General features: G+C 34.1%; 2 protein-coding genes across 5 annotated transcripts in view; one reads left to right on the top strand and one right to left on the bottom strand.

Moving 5' to 3' along the window:
• Nucleotides 1-3,962, bottom strand: part of tmem198aa (transmembrane protein 198aa) — a 60,898-nt gene extending 56,936 nt beyond the window's left edge. The window contains exon 1 of the mRNA XM_030123997.1: nt 3,813-3,962. The gene's annotated coding sequence lies outside the window, so the exon portion shown is untranslated. The remainder of the gene's footprint in view (nt 1-3,812) is intronic.
• Nucleotides 3,963-7,151: 3,189 nt separating this feature from the next.
• Nucleotides 7,152-22,429, top strand: part of bin1a (bridging integrator 1a) — a 30,936-nt gene continuing 15,658 nt past the window's right edge. For 3 of the 4 annotated variants that reach the window (XM_030123993.1, XM_030123996.1, XM_030123995.1), the window contains exons 1-11: nt 7,152-7,489; nt 10,051-10,131; nt 11,320-11,374; nt 11,497-11,591; nt 14,165-14,260; nt 15,676-15,786; nt 15,871-15,963; nt 17,178-17,263; nt 17,386-17,461; nt 18,522-18,577; nt 20,368-20,412. In XM_030123993.1, the coding sequence (XP_029979853.1) occupies nt 7,403-7,489; nt 10,051-10,131; nt 11,320-11,374; nt 11,497-11,591; nt 14,165-14,260; nt 15,676-15,786; nt 15,871-15,963; nt 17,178-17,263; nt 17,386-17,461; nt 18,522-18,577; nt 20,368-20,412 (881 nt within the window). In that variant the 5' untranslated portion in view covers nt 7,152-7,402. The remainder of the gene's footprint in view (nt 7,490-10,050; nt 10,132-11,319; nt 11,375-11,496; nt 11,592-14,164; nt 14,261-15,675; nt 15,787-15,870; nt 15,964-17,177; nt 17,264-17,385; nt 17,462-18,521; nt 18,578-20,367; nt 20,413-22,429) is intronic. The other variant, XM_030123994.1, reaches the window with a different exon arrangement.

Consider the following 22,429-nt stretch of genomic DNA (forward strand, 5'->3'; position numbering starts at 1 on the left):
TAACATCAACAACCATGAAAAAACTGAAATTTATTATGAAAAATAAGTGCAATTTTAACTCTATTTTGCCTCTGCTTATCATTTGTAAATGTGCATTACAACTTACAGATCACAATGGATCTGCAAATTTACAAAATATTTTAGTAAATGGCAGATTATTAGTAAAGTTGCACTTAGTTCTTTTAGGACATTTCTAGTTTTTCATATTTTCTGTGAAAGGCTGGTTTGTAAATTTATACATTTTCATGGAATTTCACTTTTTTACACTAAAACAGAGGAAACATTTGGGATTGTCATTATTTGCAGGTTTTTATGATAGTATTTTACTGATCTGATCCACTAAAGACTAAAGTCTGGCTTCATATGGGCACTAAAATAAAAGGATTGACTGTTAATATCTTAGTGTAACTTTTACATTTCACAAATTCATCCTACGGGCCGGATTGGACCCTTTGGCGGGCCGGATTTGGCCCCCGGGCTGCATGTTTGACACCTGTGATATAGATGAAAGTCTGTTTAGCATTTGACTTTATCTGACTTGAGTCATGAAGAAAACAGTTCTTTGAAAGATTTGACAGGTAGCTGGACAAAATAAAAACACAAAAATCACAAATGCAATAACCAATGATAGACATTTATGGTATTTTTTCCTATACTTATTAAAAAACATCGGGTAACTTTCTCAAAACCGTGAAACTGAAATATTAACCCAACTTAAATTTCACCATTTTAGTCAACTTCAAAAAGGAAAAACGCCATAAGGAGACAAGAGTTTTTGACTTCTGGCCAGACTTCTCATCAACTGAGCCTGTCAGTTTGGCTAAGGTCCTAAATCGGAGGCTCTTGGCTCTTGGTTATGGTTATATAACTTGCAGCAAGGCAAAGGACGTGGGCCTTCTCAGACACTTATACATTGACTTTTCAGTGGAGTAGTCTACATTCTAGTGCAGCTTGTGCAGAAACGCATGGTCGGCCTCTTCATTCTCATCCTGTTTCTTTGCTATTCATTCATTACTTGAAACTAAATTTTATTATGAAGAACTGCATTTTCAAACGCTGAGTTATTAACCCTTTCATGTATAGTGGTCACTACAGTAGACAGCTATTCAAAGCTGTTCTCTTGTATATTCATGGATTTTATTGTTTTAGTTCCATATCAGCCAACAAAGTGGACACCTATGCATCATACTATACACTGCAATTCATACCATTACTGTAACTTTGCTGTTCTTGATAAATCTGATCTGCAGTAACATGTTTGAGAGTAGATCAATTGCTTGTTATTGTTAATAGACTGTAATTAACCATTTTTATTAAGCAAAAAGGTTTTTTTTTGTATATTATCTCCATAAAGTGAGTAATAACTAATATTAGAGTATGTTAAAATGTGACAAAACACCAGATTAGCAACATTAAAAAAAAAATCATTGTTTTCACTCAGTATATCAGTAAATACATGTTTCTTTGCTTCAGAAATTAAATGCATGGTGTCCAGCTGAGTGGACATTTTTGCAACTCTATGAAAAATAGGTTCATAAAAAAATTTTCAATCACATTGTTTGTTTGTTTTTTTATGCCTAAAGAGGAATAAAAACACCTGGGAAAAATATCTGGATTAGGGTCAAAAAACGGTATTAAAAATCTCTCTGATGGGACATTTTAGACACAATTTGATGCACGTTTTTACTTTTAAATTCATTTTTGCTTTAGTTGGATTATTAGGGATTATCCAAAACAACGAGCTTGTTGCTATTGAAATAAATGTTGGAATGGCAATCAATTTAAGTTTGCTCTCTGACAGGATATTACTGTGTTTTGACCCATTAAGGTTCTCATAATTCATGTATGAAAGGGTTAATATACAATAGTTCAGACAGAGCGACAAAGGCTATTATAGAAATAAGTTTGCGTCCAGAAAATTGCTGTTGAAATAGCTAGACTCTTTGGACAATTTGGGACAGTATCATCTATAACTGATGCAACATTTAGGGAGAATATGTAAAACCCCCAACTGTGAACGCAAAGCATCACATTTTGCAGCAGGAACACCAGTTGAACACAGGTGTTTGTCTGCAGAAGTCGACGTTGTTGAAAAAGAAAAAAGACCTCGGTTAGTGACACTTTATCTGATAAGAACACCAAGTACTTCTCCTCTTTCAACATCTGGTTCATCGAGTTATTAACCCAAACATACGGGTATTGTTCACTCAATTTTACATTCTCAAAGCTTAGCCAAGAAAATAATTAAACTGAAGCTGAGTCTTGAAAAGAACTACCTTGTAGGAGTCACACCGGTGCACTCAGCCCAACAAAAGGAGACATTTACTAGAGCTACAGAGTTTCCATTTTATCTAATTCATGCATCTTCCTGTCCTGAGCATCCTCTTTCCAAATGCTATACAACTTCCACATCCTTGTGTTATATCTCAAGGGAGCTCAGTAATTTTACTTCTCTTGACAGACACTACCCGGTCGTTTTTCATGCTCGGAAAAGGCCGAAATGTTCCTCATAATCTGCAGTTTTGGAGGAGATTCACCATAGCGGCCTCATACTCTCTACTCCTTCCACTCTTATGTATTTCACTGTAGTCTTTTATGCACTATACAATTATATAACCCAACATATAAAGAACCTTAAGTCTATTTTTTGACTGTTTATGCCTCTTTTAGCTTCTTAACATACAGTAATACTTATCTAAACATAATACAGAATGGAGCACATACAGACAGCGGTGCAGCTTATACTAAAGATTGCTTTCAATTCATATCTAAATAATGGTTGTACTTAACTGCAGAATGAACAGATAGAGAGAGAGAGAGAAAGAACAGGCAGGTTCAAGCTTTTCCCATTCTCCATATAGCATTACTGTATTGTACAAAGACAGCATCTGCATGTTTAACAAAAGACATAAAAGAAAAAAAATGCCTGCACACTTAGCTCAACTGCCTTGCTGCCTGTAATTACTTCTTTTTGCTCAGGAAAACTACTAATTATAAAGATGTTTCATGTGCTATTACTGTACTCTGAAGAACAGAGGAGGAGTAAAGACAGATAGGGAAGGAAATGTTCATCCTCGCTCTGTTATTATTATTATTATTTTTTGCTTTGCAGATTAAATACTGTTAGAGAGATGGATGCAATACTGTAAATTAAGAGATACACCCTTTAAGTTTACATTTTTAGATAGATAGATAGATAGATAGATAGATAGATAGATAGATAGATAGATAGATAGATAGATAGATAGATAGACTGTGTGTACAATTGGGGTGAACACGTGACTTTCTGTGAGCGCTAATCAATTCGGGCCCCAGTGTTTACACGTTGTCCAACCCAATTATGCACACGGGTATCAAATTCAGAGTTTAGTCTTTTACATTATTTATTACCACGCATCATGAAGGATTCATCTGCCTGTCAGTGATCCGCTACCGTTAAGAGGTCTGGAAGTGTTTCGGTCTCGTGGTAAACCTATCAAATGTTCGGTAAAGGAACGGTATCAAAACAATAGAAGGAAAACAATAGCAGAGCTCAGATACTGTTCTACTGTGTCTAATTTTCAAAGGACATTACAGTGATGGCTATGAGGCTCTTAGGGATATAATTGGCTTCCGGGGATCGTTTTAATGTTGGGATTATTGATGGTTCTTTGTTTGTTATTAGACATGAAGAAATAAACAGGACAAAAAACCCCTGCTACTTTATTGGTTCGCTGCGCCCTGACCTAGTTGAGCAAAAAAAAACACACACACACACAAAAAAAAACAGGGTTTATGCTGTAATTTGAGGTAAACAAAGAAAACTCACTCACCTCAGAAATGCAACATATTCACGTCTTTTTTCCTTGTATCATCCCCTCTGTCCAAAAAAATTAAAGGAAAGAAGAAAATGTCCACTTGTCTGCTCGGTCAGCTTGGAGAACCCAACATGATGATCTCAGTGAAGAGGGTTCAGTCCAAAAAAAACCCCCAAAAAACAAACAAAAAAACCCCCCATACAACTCCAAAAACACCCTGGAGCGGAGATAATGCTCAACTCCTCTTTCCTTCCATTCACTCCTTGCCTCTTTGAGTGTCTCTGTTGTCGGTGTCCAGACAGATGCGGTGTTGTTAGCTGCTACCTCATCTAATATTGAACACCAATAATGGACCTGCGAGACTAGAAATGGAAATATAGCCTTGCGTTTTGTTTTGTTTTTTTTTTCCTTTTTTTTAGTCCATGTTTACATCATACATCCTGTTATAGCCTCTCTAAACGCACAGTATATGCTCTTCCTTTGTGCTCGCTGTCTCTCTGTGTGGATAACGGGTTAAACCATTCCCATCCAGAGAGAGGGGGGGGTGGAGAGGGTGGAGAGGAGGCATTCATGTGATTATATGGGAACGAATGAGCTTGGTGACTCGTGGCCAAATGTTGTTATTGTCGGGGATAAAGAGACGACAGAGAGAGTGGAGGGAAAATGAAGAGGAGAAGACACAGTGGGGAGGGTTGTAAGCGAGGAGAAAGAGGGGAATGATACAGAGAATGGGAAAAAAAAAAAAAAAAAAGAGGAGGGGCATTGAATATTACATTCCTATGAGAACATAAAGTTGTCTAACATTACAAAGGGTCATTATTTGACATGTTATGTATTTAAGAGTTGCTTGGTGGGTGTTCTAACAGATTATGAATCACTGAGAAAGGGATAACAACCCCCCACATCCTAAACCATTTTCTTTCTCACATGCAAGCAGGATTTCTCGTAAGCGCGCGCCTCACACGATTACGTAACAGAGATAAATAACAGCCGTGTGTGAGGACGGACAAACACACACATAAAGGAAGACAGACAGACATACAGACAGACAGAGACACCAGAACTGGCCTCAACTCTTTGGAGATGCTTTTGTTTTGCTGTTTGTTAGTCCCCTCAGCATCAGCACCACCAGCAGTAATAGTAGGGTGATGGTTCAGGACCTTGGACAGCTCCCATCCAGTACTAACCACCTGTGTCAACACAAAGACCAAGCAGCTGTTGTTAAGGGTATACAGATTCTAACATAACACCAGGGGTCACTTCTGGAAAAATAAACCATCTGACTTCAAGACAAGGATGTTTAACCAAATATAGCTCATCTATTAAGATCATGACTCATTAAAAACAACCATTAGGTTCTTAATTGTGATGCTGACAGACCTCCCTTCGTGCATCTGCAGAATTTCACCCCTCACTCAGACTCCTGTAAACCTTCAGCAGTAACACAGATTAAAAAAAAAAAGAAGTGTAAGAACTTAAAACCAGAGCTCCTGTAGGTGCAGTGCATCACCGTGCAAAGCCAAAATGGAGAAATAGCACCATCTTCCGGAAAACGCAGCTTCCTGTTGAGTGACTAAAGACCGCATTTTTAACATTAAAACCCTTCAACATGGTATATTCTGTTTTGGTAAATTACTTTCAGTGTTTTTCACATGCTATGATATGATAAATCCCACAGTAAAGAGTTGCCTGTTTATTATAATTAAATTCATGGTTGTTATATAGCTACACTGTTGTCCATAAAGATGGAATAATTTCATTTTCAGACACATTCTTGTTTTTATTCCTATTTATACACATCAGTCTCACATATGATCAGGTGCAGTCATACATACTGAGTCCCAGGTGCACTTTAGAAAAAAAAATTGTATTGTCACAATCATTTCATAAGAAGAGTGAACGTGTATTTAATCCTTTCATGCATAGTGGTCACTACAGTGGACAGCTGTTCAAAGGTGTTCACTTGTATATTCATGGATTTTGTTGTTTTAGTTCCATATCAGCCAACGCAGTGGCATCATGCCATACACTGCAATTCATACTGTTACTGCAACTTTGCTGTTCTAGGTAAACCTGATCTGCAATAACATGTAAAGCATAGCTAATTGTTATTATATTGCAATTAACAGTTTTGTTCTTAAACAAAAAGTTGTGGTTTTTATTTTTTATTTTTATTTATTTATTTTGCATATTATCCTCATGCAGGTATGTTAAAATGTGAGAAAACATCAGATTAGCAGCATTAAAAATGTTTTTAGTTCATAGTTTCCACACAGTATATAAGTAAATACATGTTTCTGTGCTTCTAAAATTAAACACATGGTGTCCAGCTCAGTGGACATTTTTGTAACCCCATGAAAAATAGGTTCATAAAAAAATCTATTGACTTTTTTTTTGTTTGTTTTGTTTTTTTCATGCCTAAAGAGGAATAAAAACACTAAGGACAAATTTTTTGATTAAGTTCCTCATAATTCATGCATGATAGGGTTAATATTATTATCATTATTATCATTATTATATTGATATTCATATAAAATAATAATTGCTATATAGTGATCATAAGGAATAGAGATTGGCGGTAGGAGTATAAAATTTTTTACTTGCTTTTCAAGCTTGTATAATTTGATTTCATTTTATGTATTTATTATTATTATTATTATTATTATTGTTATTGTTATTATTATACAATATAATAATAATAATAATAATAATAATAATAATAATAATAATAATAATAATAATTATTATTATTATTATTATTATTATTATTTATGTATGTATGTATGTATGTATGTATGTATGTTTGTATGTATTTATTTTTGTTTACTTATCAACCATTTATGTACCAGATTTTTTTTTTTTTTTTTGGCTGATTTTTGTTTTGATTTCACTGTTTACATGTTTTAAATAAAGATGTCAATCAATCAATTCCAACTTTAATGATTTAGACTCAGTTTGTATCTTAAACATCTAAACTGCACGTATGAATGTTTGTCACTTTTGCTGCTCAGCTACTTTTCAGTGATATTATTTGTTTGAAGAATATACAGAATAAAGGTTTTTTTTTTAATTTTAATTCATGTATAAACCTTTTCAAATATGTTTTTTTTTTTTTTTTTTATTGAATACAGTAGAAATTAGGACTAAAATATGATCTAAACCATCTTATCTCTGAAATTTCTGTATTATATTTGAAGCATGGGTGTTTAAAGTTGTATCTAGAGAGCATGTCACACACTAGCACAATGATGCTCGTATTTGTGTTTTTACCAGTTAATGCACGGTAATGTAATGTGTGTATTAAGTGCTCTCATGAGGACGCGCAGCAGCATCTGTGCCTTTAAGAGCATCTCTGACAGCATCCACCTCCTCAGTCACGGACGCGCACACACAGCAGCTCAGTATTAGAGAATACATCCTAGCTTTTGCACACACATCTTCCTACAGACGCACCATAACATCACATTATTACATTTATCAGCATTATTTTCCTAACTGGATATTGATGAATTTTCTTGTAAATTCGCCGTAACGGTCCATCCGATCGTATCTGCTTTTATTATTTCTTGCCTTCCCGCATCCAAAGACTAACCCTACGCTACAAGATGGCTGAGTTGAATTTGGGGAAGGGGCTGACTGCAGGGAAAGTGGCGAGCAACGTTCAGAAAAAACTAACCAGAGCTCAAGAAAAGGTAAGATTTTGCAGAAAGATGTTTATAACGTGTGGATAGTGAGAATCCAGGCCCGTCTGCAGCGGAGCAGCAGTGGCGCATCCCCCAAGCAAGGCACAGTGTCGCATCACGACATCATAATATCAAGAGTGGTGGGTCTACATTTAATTATAGGGATGTCCACTTTTATTACAGCCTTTCTTCAGTCAATGTCACCCAGCGGACGCGTTCATATTGCAGTAACTTCCACTAAAGGCCTGCTCATAATTTAACCAATGACTGATGTGTTTCTTCCATTTGATAATATGCACTGGATGGGAATAGTAATAATAACAATAATAATAATAATAAGGAGTGTTTGCGGCACAAACAGTAAAGTGCAAACCTCTTACCCGCATTTAACAAGTACTGCTCCAATAATAATCTCTAGTCCTGTAATTTATAGACGTGGAAGATATAAGGCCTCGTCTATGCGTTGATGCACTTTCGCGCTATGGCTCAAATATCTGAAAGGGGGCGCTATTTTCATGTCATAATGCATCAGCTGCTGTAGGTCAGTGGTTCTCAAACTTTTTACAGTGGAGTACCCCCTGAAATATTCTCCTGAGACCCAGTAATGCATTTTTGTCCTCTGTAGGGGACAAAAGTTTGAGAGTTTTGCTTAAAAAAAATTGATGTCCATTACAAAGGACAGTCCATTAAAAAATGAAAATAATTGAAAAAAAAATGTGTCTGAAAAAACTGTTGCATTATGCAGTTACCAAACAAGACATGTATTTAATGTAAAAAAAAAAAAAAAAAAAAAAAAAAAAAGCTAAAATTGTCACTTTCTTAGGTCTCAGGAGCATTTTTTTTTTTTTTTTTTTTTTTTTTTTTGGCCAACTCTTGCTTCAGCATTTTTGATTGAAAAAAATAAAAATGAGGCAAAACTTGTTCCTGTGCCAAAAGTATCTATTTGTATTTTCAAAACTTTGTAGATAAATAACATATTTAACTATAATATCTAAAAATAACAAGTCTTTATAAGCAAATTTTGTGCAAAATATAAACAATGTTTCATTGCGAAGAAAAATAAGTTAAATGGTCATGAATGAATAAATAAAGCTCTCATTAACAAAAAATAATTTCCTTTATTGTCTATTCCCATGTCTATTTTAAGGAGAATCCATTAAAAAAAATGAAAATAATTGCAAAAATGTATCTGAAAAAGCTGTTGCATTATGCAGTTACCAAACAAGACAAATCTTTAATGTAAAAAAAAAAAAGCTGAAATTGTCACTTTCTTAGGTCTCAGCAACATTTTAATTTTTAGACAACTCTCACTTCAGCATTTTTGATTGAAAAAAATGAGGCAAATTTTGTTCCTGTCCCAAAGTTATCTGTTTATATTTTCAAAATGCTATAGATAAATAAAATATTTAACTATAATACATAGAAATAACAAGTCTGTATAAACAAATTTTGTGCAAAATATAAACAATTTTTCATTGCGAAGAAAAATAAGTTAAATGGTCATGAATGAATAAATAAACCTTTCATCAACAAAAAAATAATTATGTGTATTGTCTATTCCCATGTCTATTTTAAGGAGATTCCATTTAAAAAAATGAAAATAATTGCAAAAATGTATCTGAAAAAACTGTTGCATTATACAATTACTAAACAAGGCAAGTCTTTAATGTAAAAAAAAAAAAAAGCTAAAATTGTCACTTTCTTAGGTCTCAGCAACATTTTTTTTGAGCCAACTCTCGCTTCAGCATTTTTTTTTTTTTTTTTAAATGAGGCAAATTTTGTTCCTGTGCCAAAGGTGTCTGTTTATATTTTCAAAATTTTGTAAACAAACAACATATTTAACTGTAATATATCAAAAATAACAAATCATTACAAACAAATTTTGTGCAAGTATAAACAATTTTGGTAAGTAAAAGAAGTTAAATGGCCATGAATGAATAAATGAACCTTTCATCAACAAAAATAATTACTTAGCTACTCAAATAAACTCATTTTGAATAATATAAAATAGAAATGTTCTTAAAATGTTACCAAAGCTTAAACAAGATGATTGACAATAAAACTATTATATGAATGTATTTATTGGGTTTTATATTTCAGCATGAATTGTCATTATTTTATATTTGGTACATGATGACTTATTTAATGTATTTCTCCCAAAAAATGTCAAGTACCCCCTGGGCTTCTTCCAAGTACTCCTGGGGGTTCACGTACCCCACTTTGGGACCCCCTGCTGTTGATTAAAGATATACATCTGTAAAAGCATATCAGTCTGCAGTCAAAATATGTATATGAGATAACAGATTTTATATATGCATACATGTATGTTTCTATGATATACACTTTTATTATTACTTGAATGAACGGTGTATATAACATAATTTATTTGCATCATTATTAAGATATTTACAATTACCAACACGTTTATTGTCTATTCCCATGTGTTTATCACTGTCAGCTGTAAAGACAGTGTATTACTTTTGCAGCTCATTCTGTGAAATTATGCTTGAATGTAGCGTCGGAAAAAGTGTTTGTACTGTTGTTAAATGTACTGTTTGTTTGACTGACAGGTACTCCAAAAACTGGGAAAAGCTGATGAGACCAAAGACGTCGCCTTTGAGGAGGGAGTTATCAACTTCAACAAACAATATGTGAGAATGAAAAGCAATGTCCGAGACCTGTTTTTAATTCAGCCAGTAATCAATTTTAATATTGACCAATTATGTAGTGGAACAGCCCTGAGGGAATGTAATGTGATGAGTTTAGTTAAAGTTTACTGTCTGCATGGACTAACCAAAGTTTACAGAATTTCATATACTGTAGAAAAGTCCAAGTTCAACATTAGATTTGTTGGTTTATTAAGGTTTTAATGACCACATATATGCATTTCTCAGTCTCTGCATTAAGATCTAAGATATGGGAGTGGATGTGTACAGCAAAAAAAACAAACTTATTTTTTTATTTTTTATTTTGTTTTTATTGAAAAGAGTGACAAAATACATTCCCATTCATACAGATGTTATCTATTAGAGCCCTTTTTGTATTTCTTATTTGATACATACAAAAGCGTAAAAAAACAAAACAAAAAATCTAACATATGAACTGCATGCTTACAGTTTCGGTATTTCTCACTTTAAAACAATCATAGCGTTACAGTGCCTCTGGGTTCTTTAAACATTACACATGTTTATGCAGAAAAACATAAAACAAAGAATAGATACAGGGAGACTATTTCTTTAAAAAAGGACATTTTTAGGGGAGTGACACAAATTCTGGGTGGCTAGAGGATACAAACTTGATCCATTTGTCCCAAATATGTGAAAATTTATCTGATAGATTCTGATAGAGTAAGCCATTTTTTTCCATTTTGAATATCTGGGTTTAACCACCTTCTTGTAATAGATTTCTTGCTGGCTGTAATAATTTTGTATCCTCCCTCCATTCTAAAAACAAAAAATTTCATCCAAAAAACAGCTTCTATAAACCAAAGTGTGACATCCCTTTGAATTTAACGTGTCTTTAACTCTTTTGTTCAATACGAGACTTAGTTTTCTGATGTTTTATATCCGATGTACCCCCCTGCCTCTTATCATGTGCTTAGGGGTCACACGAAATTAACTAAATTTAACCTTTAGAATCCATTTACTTCAGTTTTTTGTCTGTCTTTTAAGGCTGTGCACATATTTCCTGGATGTTCTTGTGATATCTGAAGAAAAGAGAATGGGAAATACATATATATGCTCATTTCAACACTGCAAAAACAACAAAGCTACAAGTGACTTTTACACAGAACTGTAGTTTGACATCTCCTTACATCATTCTCTGCGTTCACCCCTCAGGCAGAAGGCAGTAAACTACAGAGGGACCTAAGAGCATACCTAGAGGCAGTGAAAGGTGAAACAAACAAACAAACCTGTGAAGATGCAAAACTGTTTTTTACACATACATATCCAAGACTCGAATACACACTGATATATGTGACGTACTTCATGATTTTTTTGTGTGTTTGTCCACAGCTATGCATGAGTCGTCCAAGAATCTGCAGTCATGTCTGGCTGATATGTATGAGCCGGACTGGTATGGCAGGAATGAAGTGGATTCCATTGTGGAGGTCAGAAACTTCTTCCTGAATGTGTCTCAATTAAACAGATTTATGCATTCATAACTATGAGTGTAGGAGCAGGAAATAGAGGAGAAAAACTTAACCCATAAAGACCCAGTGCTACTTTTGTGGCAGTTCCAAATTTTTATTTTTTTTTCTATATTTAGGTTTTCTTAAGTGATTTATCACCATTTATTATGACATTATATTCTGTATTTTGCATTTTTTTCAGTTAACATCATGTATTTTTTTTTTTTTTTATATTTAATTCCCTGATCATGTAGATCAGGGGTGTTAAACTCATTTTAGTTCAAGGGCCACATATAGCCTAATATGATATAAAGTGGGCCAGACCAGTAAAATAATACAACTAATAAGATAAAAACTTATAAATAATGTCAGTTCCAAAGTTTTCTCTTTGTTTTTGAGTGAAAAAAGTAAAATTCTGTAAAGAAAATGTTTACATCTATGAACTGTACTTGAACATAACATGAACAAATATGAACCTGAAAATTCTTACGAAAAAAAGTGCAATGTTAACAATATTACGCCTTAGTTTATCATTTATACATGTGCATCACAACTTACAGATCACAGTGGATCTAAGAATGCACAAGACATTTAGTAACAGACAGAATATTGTTAAAATTTCACATTTCAGACATTTTTGCAAAAGGCCAGTCTGTGAATGTAACCATTTTTGTGTAATTTTACTTCTTTTTTTTTACACTAAAACAAAGAGGAATATTTGCAGTTTTCATTATTTATAGGTTATTATGATAGTATTTACTGGTCTGACCCACTTTAGATTGAATTGACGTAAAATGATTTTAACACCATTGATTATTATTATCTTCAGTGTAATTTTTGCATTTTACAAATTCATCCCACGGGCTGGATCGGACCCTTTGGCGGGCCAGATTTGGCCCCCGGGCCGCATGTTTGACACCTGTGATGTAGATGTAAAACTACATACATTCATTTCTGTTAATGATTTTCAAAGTATCATGGAGAATGCAGTGAAGGAGAAAAGTCACGGTTTTTCTTGATGCCATTATGGCTGAATAGTTGTTATTGTGTTTTATTGTTCATTGTGTATCACGTATGTGTTTTATGTTGTTTGGACTTTGTATGGCTGATGCCTTGGCCAGATCTCCCTTGCAAAAGAGATTCCTAATCTCAATGGGACTTCCTGGTAAAATAAAATAAAATAAAATAAAATGTTCATTAAGGCTCAGATTAAAGTTGAGGGTTATTGTATCAGAGAAACAGAGAAAACTGAAGAAAAAGTGACTTTTTCAGCAAAATACATCATTAACTAAACATAAAACAAGCATCTCCGTCCACTGTCATTGATCCAACTCCATGGGTTTTACTGGTAAATCAATGTTGTAGAAGATGACGGTGTTTCCACAGTGTCTGCAGAGCCTCTGAATGTTCAAATGGGTCATATCTGATGACCATGAAAAGATGACAAACTCCATTTTATACCAATTTTTGACATGTATTGATAAAATTAGTGGATCAACAAGTATTAGACATTTCAAATCAGTAGATGGTTTTAGTTTGTTTGGGTCTTTATGGGTTAATGTATAGTTTTCTATTTGATTTCGATGTGTGTGTTCGTGAGAAAATTTCTATGTACGGTCATGTGGAAACAAATAATATATAAATAATGTCAAATCCAAACTTTACTTTATGTTTTAGAGTGAAAAAAGTTAAATTACACTATAAAAATGTTCACATCTACAAATTATCCTTTAAAACAATGTGAATAACATAAACAAACTGAAATTTCTTAAGAAAAATAAGTTCTTCGGTTTATCATTTACACATGTTCATTACAACTTACAGATCACAGTGGATTTGTAAATACACAAAACATTTAATAACAGACATAATATTGTTAAAATTGCACTTTCCTCTCTAAAGATATTTCAGGTTGTTCATATTTGTTCAGGTTATTCATATTTTTTTTAAATTATAGTTTGTTTTAAAGTAAATACAGTAAAATTATATGAAATTATTTACATTTACAAAGGAGTTGTCATTATTTATGGGTTGTTATGATAGTATTTTACTGATCTGACCCACTTCAGATTGAATTGGTCTGAATGTGGAACCTGAACTAAAATGATTGTTAATATTGTGATAATCTGTAATAATTAGCCGTTATGGGTTATTTATGTTCGTTGTGTTCTGCTGTTTAGTTGCACTATTTTGGTTCAGGTGGTTGTGAGTGAGATGGGAGGAGTCAGTGAGGAAGAGAGGAGGGGGCTGATGTGGAGAGGTTACAGTAGTTGGAGGAGAGAAAATTGTGCATGTGTGCCTGAGAGGAGCCATTTTCCAGTGCCTTGTTTTTGTTTAATAATCCTTCTGAACATCACTCTTGGCTTCATCCTTGTGTGAAACTCTCCGGGGTGTTACAATATCTTAGTGTAATTTTTGCCTTTCACAAATTTGTTCCACAGGCCACATGTTTGACACCCCTGCTTTAGATGCAAAACCACAAACTAAAGTAAACTGTATGAGCAAACAGTCTGATATTTTTCTTCATTTCTGTATGTTTATGAATACTGCAGGATTGTGATGTTCTGTGGACGGATTATCACCAGAAATTGGTCGATCATGCTCTCATTTCCATGGATACCTACCTGGGCCAGTTCCCTGACATCAAGGTAAGACTTGATTTTGATTTTGATTTAGTGATTTATTCTGAACATGCAATGAAATTTAACAATGTATATGAACAAGCAAAACATAAATAAAAATACAAAAATCAACAATTTAGACTGAAGAACAGCACAATAGTTTCATTTACATGCCCAAAAAGGCTTGGGAGGAAGTGCAATTTATTTAATCCCACCCCCTCTCCATTAAATACTATTGATAATATATATTTATCTCCCTCTTCCATCTTAGTGCCAATGCAGTGACAGCAACGTCTCTTCACTTGATACCACTTTTCAGGCTCTTATGAGAAACCTAATGTGCAAATTTATCTGTCGATTGAACGATTCTCAGAATTCCATCATTAGACTTTTGACAAATCTCAGTCATAGTTCAGTGCGATACCAGTCATCCCTGTGGCGACACTGGTTCTAGGGGTGTAAGAAAATATTGGTTCTGCAATATATCGCGATATTTCATTTCACAATATAGCATCGATATTAAAAAGTACTGTATCGATATTTTTAGGTATTTATTCAAATGCAGATATTGTGGAGGGTCATTTTTGTTTTTTTTGTTTTTCTTTTGTTTATTTTTATTTAACACCCTTTTATTAAATGATGTTAGCTCCTTTGTTGGGATTGCACAAAAAAATTGTTCTGATATTAGTTCTCAACTAATAGAATATGAACATTTGAACAGGATCTTAAACTGTAATGTCTGTTAAACATAATTTAAGTTTTAACACAGAAACATTTTGTGATATAGCATTCGATCCTGTTCTGATTAAATAAAAATGTGTTTAGTATTTGTACATATTTCTGGTGTAATTCAATTCTTCAAGGAAATAATCATTTAAAAATGAAGAGACAATCAAAAAATTGCCTTTTTAACAATATCATGATACATCGTGATATATCGGATCGTGATCCTAGTATTGTGATTTGTATTGTATCGCCAGATTCTTGCCAATACACACCCCTAACTGGTACAGTTGTCTTTTATAATATTGATGATGTTTTGTCAGTATTTTAACCTGTGTTTTTAAATTTATTTTATTTGTCATTTGCTTGTTTTTAAATGGACTCCCAAGTCTGGAAATAAAGATGATGATGATGATGATGATGATACTCAAAGTTTGGGGAAATCAAACACTTTACATGACGCTGGAAATTAACATCTAATGCAGAGTTTCTTGAGAGATCCAGAAACGGTCTAAAGAAACTGGAGTTGTTATCCTTATAATGAATTACAGTGATAACAATATCTGGCAGTATTACATGTCGATGGTTGCAGCGAAGGCTTGAAAGAAATTTCTTCACATTGTCCCTTGGTATCTTAACAAACAATGGCTTGTTTTTAATTGAAGAAAACTTGTGATTTTAGTACAGATAGTGTGATCTTGTTTTTCTTCTGTATTCAGGCTCGTATTGCTAAGAGAGACAGGAAACTGGTTGACTACGACAGTGCCAGGCATAACTATGCTGCCACACATAAGACCAAGAAAAAGGACGGGGGCATTAAAATCACCAAGGTAATAGTGTTTACATTTATGTTTGTATTAAATGCGATTGTTGCATTTACAGTGTGTAATATATGACTATATCCTCTTTTGTAGCCCTCTTCTTTGTTGGAAAGAGCCACTCCAGGCTGGGCTCAGGGTATCCTTTCTGCCCACAATGTTGCCCAGAGCAGTCTGTCCAGGAGTCAGGTACAGTCAACTTATTGTACTCGTAATGAAATATTTACCCTTTATTGGGCAAGTGACTATTTTTGGTAATTTCTTCAAACATTAAATATGGGGCCATGCCTCAGTGAGGTCCAGAAGCATGTTGTTTTTTTTTAGAACACTATACAGTGATTCAGAGAGATTTTAAGGACATTTTGAACCTGTAAATAGTGAATATGAGTGGTTTTTGTCAGTTTATGACCTTATAACAGTTGTTTTATTGCATGTGTTTACTTTTTAGCGAGTACTGCTCAGATGTTTTAAGGCAAGAGGAGGTAGATGACAATGTCCAATAACACACTAAGGCAGTGGTTCCCAACCTTTTTTGTCTCGTGACCCCATTTTAACATCACAAATTTCAGGCGACCCCAGACATTCAAAACGGAGCTTTTTTTTTTTTTTTTGGCGAAAACCAATTTGTTTTTGATCATTTAATAGTTTGCTATACTATGGTGCAGATAAACATTAATTGTAGATGACATTTAGTCTATGTAATGTATATTATTATAGATGGAGGCAGAAAAGCCAGGTGTAGATTACTGCACAAAGTGAGGATTTTATTTTCCTTGGTCAGGATATGTACAGTCAGTCCAGCTTGGATTTACAAGGCTGACAATTAATACTGAACAAACAAGAACTCAAACTATGAATTATAAAAGAGCTGCAGCATCTGAAACCGACCACAATGAACATTTGAAAGATAAACAGTACCACAGTGCTTCAGTTTCAGCTTCAGAGTTTGTCATGTCTTTTATGGATTATGATTGTCTCTGTCAACTCACCATATATCTTTTATTAGTACGTTTTTTTTTTTTTTTTTTTTTTAATCAATTATTAGAACTTTCAGGCCACCCCATTTGAATTCCAGGCGACCCCAATGTGGGGTTCCGACCCCAAGGTTGAAAAACACTGCACTAAGGGTTGAAATTTTGAGTTTCAGAGTATTTCAATGAGAGCCCTGTACAGGGTTAATAAAGCATGATGCAGGACACACATACCTAAGAAGGAGGTCCTCAGTTTATATCTGTCATGGCATGTTCTGTTGTGGCATATCCCTGTCTGTCTGCCATGTTGCCTTCCATCAGCAAAAAAATCAAAGTGACAGCAAAACAACCATCGCGGTCAGACCAAGCTGAGGCAGAGCAAAAACGTATTAGCAGCTCGTCATAACGCCATTCGTCATGTGTGTGTTTCAGGCTGAGGAGGAGCTGGAGAGAGCTCAGAAGGTGTTTGAGGAAATAAATATCGACTTGCAAGAGGAGTTACCGTCACTTTGGAATAGGTGTTGTACTGCGTGATCACAAGTTGATGGATGAGTATTACAACCGCATTTCACTTACTCCTGTGCAGCTTCAGACAGTAACGCCTCTCACTTTCTCTCTCTCTTTTTTTTAAAAAATCCAGTCGTGTTGGGTTTTATGTCAGCACCTTCCAGAGTTTGGCTGGTTTCGAGGAGAAGTTTCACAAGGAAATGAGCCGGGTGAGACTTGAGTATTTCATAGACCTCCAATAGTGCTGAATGTAGATAAAGACCAGACAAAGTAAGTAGGTATTGGATATCAAGTAGAAAATGTCGACGGCGCCGCTATTGACTTCATCTGCAAATGTTAGAAGTTGCTACTCTTCAGCACTGTTTTTCAAATCTCTTGCAAAATCTGTTTCTATTCATTTCTTATCAGTTTCCCTGTAAAGCAAAAGTAGGACATGGGATTTTCCCTGTCTGAAGTGAGATTATCTCCCAGTATTACAGACATATAGACCTTTAAACACTGACTCTGTATAAAGTACAACTGTTGCAAATACACTCTCTTGTCAGTGCACATAGAACAACGCAGAACAAACGGAAAGGAAACATAATATAATGATTATCTCATAGAAGGCACATCCAGAGAAGTTACATTAACCCATCAAGACCTGTTGCTACTTTTATTTTTACTTTTTTAACTTTTCTTAAATAATTTATTGCCTTTTATCGTAACATTATCCTCTGTATTTTGCATTTTTTCAGTGAAAATCAGGTATTTTCTTATATTTATTTTACTGTTAATGGAAATGTTCATCAAAGCTCAAAGTAAAGTTGAGGGTGATAATGTCAGGAACAGAAAAAAAAGTGACTTTTTTCAGTAAAATATATCAATAATTGAACATAAAACAAGTGTCTCCTTCCAACTCCATGGGTTTTACTGGTGAATCAATGTTGTAGAAGATGACAGTGTTTCCATGTTCACTACGAAGTCTCTGAATGTCCAAATAGGTCATATCTGATGACCGTGAAAAGACAACAAACTGCATTTTACAGCAATTACTTCAACATATTCATAGGTCTAGTGGTTCAGAAGTTATTCAAAATTTTAGATCACTAGAGGGTTTTGGTCACCAGTGGCTGTTTTGGTCTTTATGGGTTAATCTGTACGTAACTGGCAGCTTAAATGATTAACCTGTGACTGCTAATGTTCATTGATATGTTTGGTGAGTTATGTTATCTAAGTGATACCAAGTATATTATCTAATTCTTCTAACTCTTCTCTCTACATCTGCAGTTGGATCAGGATTTGCATGATGTTTTGGAGAAACTGGAGACAACAGACCCGACCAGGTGAGTGAACGTTATGACCATAAATTTATGATCCATTTCTTAAATCTTATAACAACACCTGCTGTTGCTACTAAATGAAGTCTACAGTACAGTTGCGGAAAAAATTGTTAGACCATCCCTTGCTGTCTTCAATTTCTTGTTCATTTTAATGCCTGGTACAACTAAAGGTACATTTGTTTGGACAAATATAATGATAACAACAAAAATAGTTCATCAGAGTTTCATTTCAGAGCTGATATCTAACCATTTTCCATGTTTTCTTGATAATAACCAAAATTTAAGTCCTTACATCAATAGCTATGGCATTGTACTGACAAAAACAGTGCTTTTAGGCGTTCCATGTTTTCTTTTCTGTCTGTTCTAGTCACATGGTACACACAGGAATTGGTACTTGATTGTATAATCATTGTTTTTGATGACTTTCGATGGTCTAATAATTTTTTCCATGACTGTATGTTTCAATTTATGAAAGTTTATCATGGCATATTTTTATATTACACTTTCAGTTTTATGTCAAGTGTCAGTGGATTAGAAGTATACATGAAGACCAATGTAAACACATTTTTGTAACAGAAATGTTATTCTACACTCCACAGTACTGAAACATGCAGTGTAGTTTTGCCTTGTGTACTTTAAAATCCCATAGGTCTACCTGGAAATACATTACTTATGAATCATTTGGGAGGGCTAACACTCATCCATCAGTGGGGATGGTTATTTTTACTAGCATAAAAATATCACCTTGTCTGGAAGGAAAATTAATGTTTTTAGAAATTACTGTGCTTGAGACTGTAATGGCAACAGAGACAAAACTGTGCACTGTAAACCAAAAAAAAGGAAATTGCTTTCATATTGAATGCCTAAAACACTTAATCATAATGAGTCGCTTTTCCATTGGCCCTCAAAGCAAATATAACTTGCGCATTAAAATTTACCTAATGGAAAAACGACAATTTTGCCAAAAGTGTCATTTTTCGATTAAAAGTTTATGCACTAGCAAGAAGTGGTTTTTTTGAGTGTAGTGCAAATGGTATATCATGCAAAATTGCAATAGAAAGACCTTTTTTCGCAACTAGAGTCAGATGAATTAAAAAAACAGATGTTGACGTACATAACAAGCGAAGAAGAAGAAGAAATTTGTCATGGTATGTGTGGACACACCAGGAAACCCAATCATTTTTTAATTTAGTACGAGATAGAGGGGTAATATATAATAATAATAATAATAATAATAATAATAATAATAATAATAATAATAATAATAATAATGATAATAATAATAATAATGATAATAATAATAATAATAATAATAATAATAATAATAATAATAATGAATATATCTGTAAATCAACACCACATTTACATTCAGCACCATGTTTATGGAATGACTCCTAGTGTCATCTTGTGATACTAAATAAACAAATCATCACATTTGTGATTTAATGGAAAAACAGATAATTATGCACTTCTGTTTTTTCGACATTTAGTAAATATCAGTAAAGTTTTGCGCAGATGTCCAATGGAAAAGCGACTCTTAATATGTTCTTTGAATTATTTTTCCTCAATATTTTTTCGTACATTTATTTTTTGTGCAATATACAGTGGCTTTGTATTGGGTATATACAGCTAATAATTTCATAAAGTTATAAATTGGTGTCTTTACTCTTGTTCTGTTTGGTGAATATTAAATTCAGGGATTAAAACAACAAATCAGAAGCATTTTAAGGTACATATAAAAGACACAAAAAATGGCATGTATTAACTTGGAGCAACCCCTGAACCCCTTACAGAAAGACAGGTAACGGCCGCGCCTCAACGTCAGGAACAAATAGGAGGTAACTGGCAGCAAATGTGGTAACCATGGTGACAAAACTTCTGTCTGTCTGTCCAGCTGTCTGTACTGTACTGTCAATCAGTGTGCAGGCTTTGGGGGAGTTTCAGGGAGAGGTATCACTGCTTGGTTGTGCAAATGAATTCAGACACCTTATCTGACCTGAGCGTTTTTTCACTCAGAGCTGCAGATATCTGTCCAAGAGTTGAGCAAACCTGTATTTTGACACTGCAGATAGAAGGACTGTTGAGATCACGTTGTCCGTCCTTTGCTTTCAGGAGGGTATTAACTGCTACAGACTGAGAACACCCAACAAGAGCTGCAGTTTTGGAGACACACTGACCTTGTTGTTTAGCAAGCACAGTTTGTCCCTTATCAGTCTCACTCAGATCCATATGCTTACCCATTTCCAAGATATCAACTTCCAGGGCTAAATATCCACTTGCTGTCTAATAAATTATCCGTCACACTGAAAGGCGCCACTGTAACAAAATAATCAGCATTATTTTGTTGTGGAATATTGACGTAAAAATGACAAAGACACGCATGATTATTTCTGCCCCATCTTTCTTTCTTCCTAATTTTTTTTTGATTGTTTGTCTGTTCATTTTGGATAATATTTCTTGTACATTTTAATATACAAAACTAAATAAAGAGTAAAAAAAAAAGACAAAGACACAGGAGTCTTGCAGTCTGAGGAAAAGTCTCAGAGTCCCCCTTTAATTCCAGCCTATTAATATACATAATAAACAGAAGTCATAACCAAAAATGGAGCTGAACTGTCCGTCATGTTATCCTCATGTCCAAACAATAACATTAGAACATCAGGAAACACTGGGCAATTCATAATGTTAGTTCCAACAGTATCAGACCATCCACACATAGTAGGCAAATACGCAATAATTTCCACTTTATTATCAGTGTTCATAATGTTATGCCTGATTAGACAGATACACATGTCCTGATAAAATATGTCTAGTACAACAGGTCATGTAGACTTATGGTGAGACCGTATTATTCTTCTGTCTCATTCTTTAAAAAGACATCATCAAACTGAATTTTCTGCTTCTTCTCCACTGTTTATATGAGCCATGTGTAATATAGCCTACAGCACCATCTACTGGTGAGATAACACAGCCTAGATTATTCAGAAAGGATAGATAGATAGATAGATAGATAGATAGATAGATAGATAGATAGATAGATAGATAGATAGATAGATAGATAGATAGATAGATAGATAGATAGATAGATAGATAGATAGATAGATGAGGTGGAGGGAATTAAAGAAAGAAAGAAAGAAAGAAAGAAAGAAAGAAAGAAAAAGATAAAGTGGTAGGAAGGAAAAAAGAAAGAAAAAGGTAGATAGATAGATAGATAGATAGATAGATAGATAGATAGATAGATAGATAGATAGATAGATAGATAGATAGATAGATAGATAGATAGATAGATAGATGAGGCGGAGGGAATTAAAGACAGAAGGAAAGAAAGAAAGATAAGGTGGAAGGAAGGAAGGAAAGAAAGAAAGAAGGAAAGAAAGAAAGTAAGAAAGATAAGGTGGAAGGAAGGAAAGAAAGAAAGAAAAAAGTAAGAAAGATAAGGTGGAAGGAAGGAAAGAAAGAATGAAAGAAGGAAAGAAAGAAAGTTAGTAAGATAAGGTGGAAAGAAAGAAAGTGAGATAAGGTGGAAAGAAAGAAAGAAAGATAAGGCGTTAGGAAGGAAAGATGAGGTGGAAGGAATTAAGGAAAGAAGGAAAGAAAGAAAGTAAGAAAGATAAGGTGGAAAGAAAGAAAGAAAGAAAGAAAGAAGGAAAAAGAAAGTAAGTAAGATAAGGTGGAAAGGAAGAAAGTGAGATAAGGTGGAAAGAAAGAAAGAAAGAAAGAAAGAAAGAAAGAAAGAAAGAAAGAAAGAAAGAAAGAAAGAAAGAAAGAAAGAAAGAAAGATAAAGTGGGAGGAAGGAAAAAAGAAAAAGATAGATAGATAGATAGATAGATAGATAGATAGATAGATAGATAGAT

The sequence above is a fragment of the Sphaeramia orbicularis genome, chromosome 21 (genome assembly GCF_902148855.1).
Source record: "Sphaeramia orbicularis chromosome 21, fSphaOr1.1, whole genome shotgun sequence".
Taxonomy (NCBI): Eukaryota; Metazoa; Chordata; class Actinopteri; order Kurtiformes; family Apogonidae; genus Sphaeramia; species Sphaeramia orbicularis.